At 32.7% G+C, this 10759-nt stretch overlaps 1 protein-coding gene across 1 annotated transcript; it reads left to right on the plus strand.

Annotated features, from left to right (window-relative positions):
• Nucleotides 1-1916: 1916 nt before the first annotated feature.
• Nucleotides 1917-8327, plus strand: LOC114296500 (spermine synthase). The gene is made up of 11 exons (XM_082882139.1): nucleotides 1917-2260; nucleotides 3434-3680; nucleotides 3836-3880; nucleotides 4269-4345; nucleotides 4466-4588; nucleotides 5448-5552; nucleotides 5647-5719; nucleotides 5913-5984; nucleotides 6583-6778; nucleotides 7150-7279; nucleotides 7890-8327. The coding sequence occupies exons 2-11, from the start codon at nucleotides 3485-3487 to the stop codon at nucleotides 7986-7988; spliced, it is 1116 nt and encodes a 371-aa protein (XP_082738265.1). The 5' UTR covers nucleotides 1917-2260; nucleotides 3434-3484; the 3' UTR covers nucleotides 7989-8327.
• Nucleotides 8328-10759: the final 2432 nt, after the last annotated feature.

A 10759-nucleotide genomic window follows, 5' to 3' on the forward strand; every position in this document is an offset into this window, starting at 1 on the left:
TCGAGCGAAGAAACCAAAATCTAGGCAACAACAACCTAGACCAAGTAATAACCAACCTATTCCAAACACGCCCAACATATTCTAAAACTCAAATTCCAAGAGTTAAAGGGAGAAGAAAAGACATTGACACAACAATAAACCATGGAACCCGAGTCCGAAACATAATAAAGGTCGGGACAAAACCGGAATCGCTATAACGTAAATTCTGATCAAGAGGAAATTGAAGTTCTAACAAAGAGTTACTTTGAACCCAAAAGAATTCCATCCCCATTATCTTCATTAACCTCTATCATCAAACCCATCTTTCTATTTTCCAAACAAGCCCTATATTTTTATTTACAAGTTGATTAGTTGAATGAAATCTCATTTGGGTCTTTGCTATTAAGATGTTTAATTTGTATCTTTGTTTCATCATGGTAACGATTTGGTAGTTTATGTATAATGAAAATGTTAGATTTAGCCAATTAAGGTTTGCAATATATTTTCTTCGATGGTAGTTCATATATAATGAAAATGTCAGGTAGCGTTTAGTAGAGTTTTCTAAATATTATTTTGATAATAGAGTTGTATTTTGAGTTTGTGAGTTTTTGAATTATGATTTGAGTGTGGAAAATTTGTTTGGTCAATGAGTTTTGAAAGAGTTTTGAATTGAGTGAGGGATTTTTGATGTGACATATGATATTTGATACAAAAGTTTGCAACTCATAACTAAACACACAACTCAAAATTTTATTCAAAACTCATAAATTTTTTTAAAAATTCCGATTTTTTTTTATTTAAAATATAAAAAATAGCAGGTTCCAAAAAAAATATATATATATATATATTTGTACTGTACCGGTCAACCGGCCAAATATTCGGGAGGACGACTGGTTAGTCCAAATTTTTTCGCGTTGGAAAGAATTTTCAAAAGTTAGTGGGTGTGGAATTAACTTTTGAAAATGCTAAACAAACACCACACACAAAAGTGAGTGTGGAATTATATTTTGAAAGCTCCACCAAACGGAGCCTTAGATTTTGCTTCATCAGCTTCTTCTTAGTTAAGGTTTTGTTTTTAGGGTTTAGTTCATAAGAGTTTATTGTAGAATGTTAGATTTAGCCAATTAAAAAATGATTTTTTTTTTAAAAAAAAAAAGTTTAATATGTAATGAAAATTCCTTCCCACAACCAAGAATTTTTAATTATTTTATAATGCTTTTATTTTTGGTTAGATGTATGAATATGTGATATTAATCTGTTTGGTTGACTAGAAAAGTAATGCTAAGAAAAAAGAAAAAAAAATCATAAAAATCTCCTAATTTACTTTGGCCCCGTTTGGTAGAGTTGTGGGAAAGTGATTATAACTTATAGCTTATAACTGTGAACATAAGCTGATTTTTGACTTATAAGTTTTTCCTCCCACACTCAAAGAATAAGTTGATTTTTGACTTACAAAAAGTTATAAGTTGTATTATTAAGCTGAATCAAACACATCAAAATTGCTTAAATTAAGCTAAAAGTTGAAATAAGTTGAAAATAAGCCCTACCAAACAAGGCCTTTGTTTCCTATTGTTTTTGTCTAAAATAAAGGAATTAGGGTTTAGTTTTTCTTTTATTATTAAAAGATGTGCACTAAGATTTTTTTGTTTTTAGAATATGTGTATAGAGAATATTTTTATATAATATTATGAGTGTGTTTTGATATCTATTATGGTCATTTTACTTTATGATATAATTGTCATTAAAATAATGATTCATTAAGTGTGTGTACTGAAATAAGTACGTATGTGAAAATAAAATTTCCGTAACTATTCTTAACGTTTAGTTAACGATAGAGGCTAAATTATTATGCGAATATAAATTTTAGAGAGCGGGATATAATTTATAAAACCTCAAGAAAAATTTATAATTTAACTAAACTTCAAGGGAAGTGTAGGTAATTTATTTTATTTTTTAATTAGGGTCGTATAGGTTTTAATAATTATATATATATATATATATATATATTTTTGGTTGGTTTAATTATGAAATGCATTGGTAGACATCGATTGAAAAGGTGTAACAAATTCTTTCCCTGTAAATATATGTCTGTCGTTTCCATCCAAAAAAACAAGCTCCACTTCTAAACCCCTGCGAAAGCGATAAGAGAGAGAGAAGCAGAGGAGAAGTGCGAAACAAGTCTCTCTCTTCGATTCGTCTTTCCCGCCCACTACACACAAATATACGTTTATATAAATACAGCGATACGCATATAGATCAACCAAATCGCCGTTAACATCAGGCATGATCTCTCTCTCCAAGACTCTCTCTCTCTCTATCTCTCTTTTCAGCATGGTCTTCTCTTTCTCTTTCTCTTTCTCTTTCTGTAGCTCTCTCTAGATTATGATTACAATTGGTATGAATTTTTCCTTTTCTTCCTGTAATCTGTCGAAACAGAGGTAAGTCATGCCCCCAATTTCTTCACTTCGGGGGCTTTTTTTTTTTTTTTTTTTTGTGCGTGTGTATGTGAAACCCTAATGCTCTGTTTGGTTCCCGAGAAATCTGTGGAAATAACTTAAGGGAAAAGAAATTGAAAATTTAATGTCGTTGTCGTCAGCTTTCTCGTCCAAACGATTTAGTTGTTCAAGTTTCAACTATTTCAATTTGACGGGAAATGTAAGGAAATTCGTTACTAGATTTTTTTGTTTTATTTTATTTTTTAACATGGTTCTGAAATTCTTGGTTTCGATTTTTTTTTTTTTCCGAAGCCAATCGGAGGGAAGAACTAACTTGGGTTTTAGAGGATTTCTTTTAACTTTTTCGTTACTTGAAATAGTTTTAAGTGCGTGTGTGATTGTTGATGCTTAAATTGCAATTCTTGTAGTGACAAATTTGGTAACCTTGTGCTTAGATTTGCTTTCTATTTCGAAAAGGTAGTGTATTAAATGCTATACTTTTGTTGTGATTTTAAATTGCAATTCTTGTTCTTGCTTCGGAAAATACATGGCAAATTTGGTAAACTTGTGTTTAGATTTGCTTTCTATTTCTAAAAGACAGTGTATTAAATGTTATTATTGCTATACTTCCTCTTTGGTTACAATGTATTGCTTTTGAGTTAAAGCATAGTGAAAAAACAAAATGGCTTTAGTGGTTCTTTCAGAGGAAAATTTGTCTTAACATTTACAAATCACAAAATTAAGGGAAGCTGAAATGTCTTTCTTTGTATGCAAAGGATTCCTCACTTTTGTCATGGTGTGCTTATTTGTATCCAAAAAGATGAATAAGCAAAAAAAAATATAAATAAAAAATTGTCACATGAAAAACTTGCTTATTTTTGTCTACTAGGATTTCTCACTTTTATTTATATCCAAGAAAGGGTCACATAATAAATTTGCCTTTTGTCTTTGTGCTTGTGGACACCATTATTGATGATGCCTCGGCAGTGTTGTTGATGACAATGATTTTTTCTCATTAGAATACATATTTGTTGGTTTGAGACTGGAGCTGGAGAAGAAAAAGATAATATATGGAGGACGGTGCAGGAAAAGGTTTGGAATGCCAGAAGATTATGGATGGGAAGGTGAATGACAATGTGAATGATTCGGATAAGGCTATTATCCCTTCCTGTTGCTTGAGGGCTAGGGCTTCAAACACTGAGCTTGAGGCTAAATGCCATTCAACAGTTGTTTCTGGATGGTTCTCCGAACCGGAATCATGCTCTGGTTGTTATTTTTATACTTCTTTGCTTCTGTTTTTTCCGTTGGACATTTTTTCGAACATCCTTATTTTCGTTGTAGTACAGGTTTTTTATTTTGCTTGATGATAGTCGAAGGGTGGTGTTTGTTGACTCCGTTTCTTATTTGTTCTATTTTTACAGGTAAAGCTAGCAAGCGGGTTTATTTCAATAATCCAATGTGGCCAGGTATATGTTATTTTTGTTGCATTTTTTATCTCACCTATATAAATCATTTTAGCTTTGGAACATATTAGAGGCCAGAAAACTTATCATTCATTCGTCAATATATCCTTGAGGGGAAAGAGTCATGCTGGAATGTACTTTTTTTATTAGATGTAATGTAAGGCATGCTTGCAATATGATTAATTGTAATTGAAATTTTGATTGTTCATAATTACTTATGCTTATATTATCAAGGGCTTGAGTAGAGTGTTCTAGTGTTCCTACTAAATGAAGGGGGGAAAAAATTAAAATTAAAATTAAAATTAAAATTGTCCCTTTTTATTTAGTCAGTGTTTTTCGGGATTTATTATTCAACGGCTATGGTTAAGTCAGTTTGAGTTTTCACTTGTAGGAGAAGCACACTCAATGAAAGTAGAGAAGATTTTGTACAAGGATAAATCCGAGTACCAAGAAATCCTGGTTTTTGAGGTTCAGCATTTTCATCTCCTAGTAGTAGACTGTCTTTCAGTGATGACTTGCATTGTGTTTTTCTGCCATTTATTGTCTTATTTATGAATTTCCTGCTGATACTGGTTCTTTTATTTGCAGTCCTCAACATATGGGAAAGTTCTTGTGCTTGATGGCATTGTTCAATTGACTGAGAAAGATGAATGTGTCTATCAGGAGATGATAACTCATCTCCCCCTTTGTTCAATTCAATCCCCCAAAACTGTAATTTTCATAAATCATGGGTTCCGTAGTTCATGATGCGTTTATTGTTTCTATTTTTATTCAAATTTAATTTCAAATGACATATAGCCACACTTAGATTATTGAAATTATAATGCAATTAAGTTTAAGGAACCTTTTGAATCCATAGCAGCTTCTTTTTTTCTTTTCTTTGCTTTTTCTTTTATTCTAGTTGAACTTTAATAGGCATATGTGCTTAGAGATACATTTGAAGTTAAATGTCCAACTACACATAATTGTTATGGTGAAAAAAATATGTTCTCTCTTTGATTATCAATCTACCAAGAGGTTTGAAGAGTACTGTGGAAGTGTGACGAGACTTCTTCCTGAGGGATTGTTGTTGAGGAACAGGGTCTATAGGAGCCCATATTCCTCACTGTTTTACTAAATTACTACCCTTTCATTTTTTAATCTTCTTAATATAAAAAGTAGCAAAATAAGAACAAAAATTTAAAAATGGTTTTCCTTTAATTATCACTATGTTGCACACTCTTCCCAGGGAATTTCAGACAAAATAGTATTTGAGTGATGTGTGCAAAATTTAATCTTTCTATTAGATTGAAGGCATTGTATGACAAATTTAATTCTAGAATTGAATATTAGACTCGCCATGTTTTTGTCTCATTGTTAAACTGTGAACAAATAATATTTCTATGTACTCTCAGCCTCAATTCATCATATTTACAAGTAGAAAGAGAACTCGTAATTTAAGTTGCCAATGATTGAGGAAAGCATTGTTGGTAGAGCTAGCTATCTTCTGCTCTTCATGTTTATGCAATCTATAATTATTCTGTTTGTCCCTAGGTACGTGTGCCAAATTTAATTGAATTACTTGATGCAGGTTTTGGTTGTAGGTGGTGGTGATGGTGGAGTTCTTAGGGAAATCTCTCGCCACAATACTGTGGAGCTCATTGATATTTGTGAGATTGATAAGATGGTTATAGATGTATGTGGTGAATGATGTACCCATTCATGTGATTAGATATTATTTGTGTTCTTTGTTATGTAACAAGTATGTTGCTGCAACTTCTTGGTTATAGGTTAGTAAAAAGTTTTTCCCAGAGTTAGCTATTGGCTTTGAGGATCCTCGTGTGCAACTACATATTGGTGATGGTATGTGGAAAAGATGTTCCAATTATTTTTTATATGCAGTTTAGTGAATATGTGCATCTGAAATCTTATTGCCCCATTTTGAATGGATCCATTAATCTAGGTTATTAATAATTTACGTAATTAACGCTCCTAATTGTACAGCTGATTATATAGCTAGACTTTCCTGTTGATCTTCTTTTCGTTATTGTGGCAGCTGTTAAATTTTTACGGAATGTACCTGAAGGAAAGTATGATGCAATTATTGTTGATTCATCAGACCCTGTTGGTATGTTTGTAATTCACACTTTCTACCTGTTCTCCTTTTTCCTATTTATTTGCCTTTGTTACAGTGCTTTTTACTTAGGTGGAGGCAAATCTAATTATGTGTACCTTTTTGAAAGCTAGGCTAGGGCTTTCTGAATCTTTTTAATGAATTATTCGATGGACTATTCTTTTGACACCTATTCATCAAAAGTTTGAAGTATTGATTCCTTGAAATAATCACTCAGTAAATTTTCTTATGCACTACTGTCAGAATTGTCTTATTTTCATAATGTTACTTAACAAATGCTTCATGATCTCAAACTATGCCAAAAAAAAAAAAATTATGAACAGTTGTCTTAGTTTTTCTTTTATATTTCTAGTCCTTAAAAGTTAGGAACACATGCATTCACAATATGGAAGGTTATCTTAGTTTTCTCTTGATTTTTTTGCTATTTGGAATATAGGCACATGATTATGCATATGGGTAGATGTTATATAATTCTGAACACCATGACTTTAGTCCAATTTAAACTTCTATGCCCACTTGAGATGGGTTTTATGTCCTAAAATACATAATGAAATAAAGCTATTTATTTGTTGGGCTTCTTTTGTTGATTTAGGTCCTGCCCAAGAACTTGTGGAAAAGCCTTTTTTCGAGACAATAGCAAGAGCATTAAGACCTGGTGGTGTTCTTTGTAACATGGCGGAGAGTATGTGGCTTCACACGCATCTTATTCAGGATATGATCTCTATTTGCCGTGAAACATTCAAGGGTTCTGTCCACTATGCATGGGCAAACGTTCCCACATATCCAAGGTACCCTATAATGCGAATGTTTGTGTGGGTTTTCCATCAACCTCACAATTTGGTTTTATGGAGCCCTTTCTGTTTATAATTTTATCGATTTGTCCTTTCTTTTTTTAATTTGTAGAACTGCAGGCTGCAGCATCTTGGTATAAATATCTATCAACTCACTAAAAATTGTCTCATTTTTTTCCACAATTTTAGTTCTAGAGTTTCTTAACAAATTCATGCTATGGGTTAATTCTTATTTTAAAATGGTTTTTTTTATTGTGGATGCAGTGGCATAGTTACTCAGTCTAATAAAATATTTTAGTTCTAGAAGTTTCTTAACTAGGTTTCATGCTATTGAGTATTTGAAAATGGTTTCTTTATTATGCATACAGTGGCGTCATTGGATTTGTTATTTGCTCAACGGAGGGGCCACCTGTGGATTTTATGCATCCTATCAATCCTATTGAAAAAGTAGAGGGAGCACTCAAGTATCGAAGAGAACTAAAGTTTTACAACTCTGAGGTAATTACAATCCATTGCTCAAATCATAATTTGTGTTATCCATTCCTTTGCTTGGATATATTAGTGATTCACTCTTTTTTGCTAGCCTGATTAGCTTGCTTGACTCAAATGATTTTAGAGCAAAAGTGCTTTTATATTATATAAAAATAAAAGAAAAAGAGGATGTCACTATGCTCCTCTTGGGTCCCCTTCTTTTTGGTAGGCTTTTAAACTTGATAGCGGCTTTGTTGGAAACGAATATCGAAATAATATCAGTAGATGGTCTGGACAAGGCCTTGACATCAAATTATTTGTCCAGTACAACTTAAAAATAATGTGTTCTAATGCCAAAATTTTCATTTTTTTTTCTTTTTCACAAATTAAAAGAGATCTTTTAATTGGTAAAAAAAAATTTAAAAATTTTGGTACAATATATTATTAAGTTCTCATTTTTCGTGCCCGGCAAACAATTTTTGACTGAGGGAGTATACCATGTGCCTGAAAAATAATGTATACCAAGCCCGGGGCTTTACTGTTGCAAGTTAGCATTTGTTCATGTAGTGGAACATGCAGTTGAATTTGTATAGAAAATTTGAAACTCAATAATTTTTTTCCCCGTTTTGCTTGACAGATTCACACAGCTGCCTTTGCCTTGCCATCATTTGTCAAGAGGGAGGTTATGCTTCTTCGTGATTCGCCAACCCTGGCTCAACAAATTTGTGTTTCATAGTCTATTTTTAGCAGCCCGTATTTGTTTTTGGGTTAGTTGGAAATGCAGCTACTTGGGAATAAACTGAAGGTGATGTTTTAGCAAGCATAGATTCAGCCATGAGCTTTTGCTGTTGAGGTGTCGATTGATGACCTCGTGTTGTTATCTAGTGGTTATGGGACATCATGTTTAGTGGATTGAGGATGTGATCGGTTATTTTGTTAAAATTGCTATTTAATTGTTCAGATTGTGATGGAACTTTGCTGATGAATAAACAGAGTTCCCAGAAAATTGTCTTTGTTGAGGGAAAAACGAAGGAAATTGTTGGCGATTAACAGATGCTATTTTGATTTCAGTAAACCCTTATTTTGCATTGTGTTGCGCTTTTCCTTTTTTTAATTCATAATAAACCCTTCGCTGTTAAAACCACCTGGAGGCATGCCATATATATACATGCATATGCTCACAATGAAGCAAAATTGCAGTTCAAAAATGATATAATTTAGAGTTGCCAAGAGCACAGTAACACTTGACCTAGAAAATGTGTTGTCTCAGGATCAGCTAAGATGAATTTTACCAGTTATTCATTTCGAATTCATACAACAAATGTCATCTTCGGATTCACACAACACATGTCATAGTGGTGGGTTTCTATTATTTCGTAAATAAAATGAATCATACGATACATAATAAAAATAAAAAACAGGTGAAATTTGTCATGTGACATCATTTTCGCGGATTGAATTTGTGCGATTTGCGGTTCGGTTTTGACCCGTTTGCATCTATGCGGTTTGGAAAAAAGTCAAACTGCAACCGCCTGCAGTGCGGTTTGTGCGGATAGGGTTTGGAGATGTGCGGGCGATTTGCGGTTAGAATTTTTTTTTAAAAAAATTAACATAGATATTGTTTAATTTTGACTCCACACATCTAAAACCTAGCACTGAGACTGCCTACAGGTTGAATGGAATTGTCACTTATGTCACCCATCAATTTTTAGGGGTGAGCATGATCCGGATTGGACCGGATCGGGGTAAAACCAGGACCAATCCGTTATTTACGGTTCTTGAAAAATTGAAACCAATCCAATCCGTTTAAATCATGGAACCAATCCGAACCAATCCATTTAAATACGGATTGAATCGGTTTAGGACCACAGATTCACATAATTAAATAACAAATATATATATATATATATATATCACACTTTAATTTCATAAAAACATAAACATAACGCTATATTAGTTCTACAATAGCAACATGTCTTTCTATAATAGCGACATACTGTTCTAGAATTTAAACAATCATAAGAAAATTGGTTTCACCATAAGTATTTAGACCATTATAAATTAAAATTAAAAACTAACAAACAAAAGTCATAAGTATTTAGACCATTATAAATTAAAATTAAAAACTAACAAACAAAAGTAATAAAAGAAGATATGATGCGGGTTTAGGTTTGAGTTTAGTTTTATATGGAATAAGAGAAGATACTATGGGGGAGGATGTATAATAAAAATATAGACTATTTGTATACGGTCCGGAACCGTGGGGTTCAATCCGGAACCAATCCGTGGACTACGGATTTTTAATTCTTCAATCCGAAACCGAACCACGAATTCAAAAAACCAATCCAAACCTATCGGATTGGACTGGACTGGATCGGATTACGGATTTCACGGATTCTATGCTCAGCCCTATCAATTTTAACGTCCATGATCACAGTTTATATTTTGTAATATGAGAGCGTTGTGTTGATCAAACAAAAAATCAATTCAAAAAAAATGTACTCGTTTTTTTTTGGATAAATAAGATTTAAAAATACTTTGAATCATTTAAATCATTAATCAAAGTGCAACTTACATAAGATTAGAAATCAATTAAGTAAAACAAATCAAGTTGTAAATTCTTTCAAATAAATGAACAGTCCAGGTTTTTCCAAATATATATATAGTGCAGGCGGTTGTGGCGCGCAACCCGCCCGCAACCCGAAAAATTGAATTATATCAAACCGCACCCTACCCTATTATATTTACGAAACCGGCCATACGTGTGCAAGTAGAGTCGGGTAGGGTGGGTCGGATAATCCTATGCCCAGCCCTAGTAAAATATATATATTTGTGCATATAAGTTTGGCATGCTGGCTAAACAATGCCTGCGATTTTGCAGGTGGCTGCTTCAACTGGCTTCCAATTTTCTAGCAGTTCTGACACGGTCATAAAAAAAATTGAACACAAACTGCACGGTTCATCTTATATTTGGTTTCTCTGTGCACTTGGACCTTTTCATTTTAGATTGGGCTTTTTTAGAAATCTTGAGGGCCAAATTCTGTTTTAATGATCTAAATCGTTCATTTTGTAAGGTTCTCTGTGTATATTATCTATGAAAAAAAATTAAATCAATCCAATAATTATAAATATTTCATTTTATGACTTTTATCTCTAAAAAAAATAGACTAAGTAGATTTTTTTAAACAAACCATCTATCTTTTAGAGACACGATAAAATGAAAAAGTTACAATTATCAAATCAACTTAATTTTTCTCATAGACTGATATACACTGAGAATCTTACAAAATAAACAATTCAGATTATTTAAATGGAATGAGCTACCCAGGCTCCTAAGTTCATATTTGAACTTGAGCGAGCCCAACCCTTCCAATTTCTAGTTCATGTTCCTGTTTTGTCCATGAAAGTAATTTCACTCTCAAAGTTACCCCTGAATGCACCTTGGGAGAGCAGCTATTATGAACTAAAAATGTTTGCTTTGAAATTATGTTCCCTTTATTTGAGAAG

Source organism: Camellia sinensis, chromosome 8 (genome assembly GCF_055761805.1).
Source record: "Camellia sinensis isolate YWXY chromosome 8, ASM5576180v1, whole genome shotgun sequence".
In the NCBI taxonomy this organism is placed as follows: domain Eukaryota; kingdom Viridiplantae; phylum Streptophyta; class Magnoliopsida; order Ericales; family Theaceae; genus Camellia; species Camellia sinensis.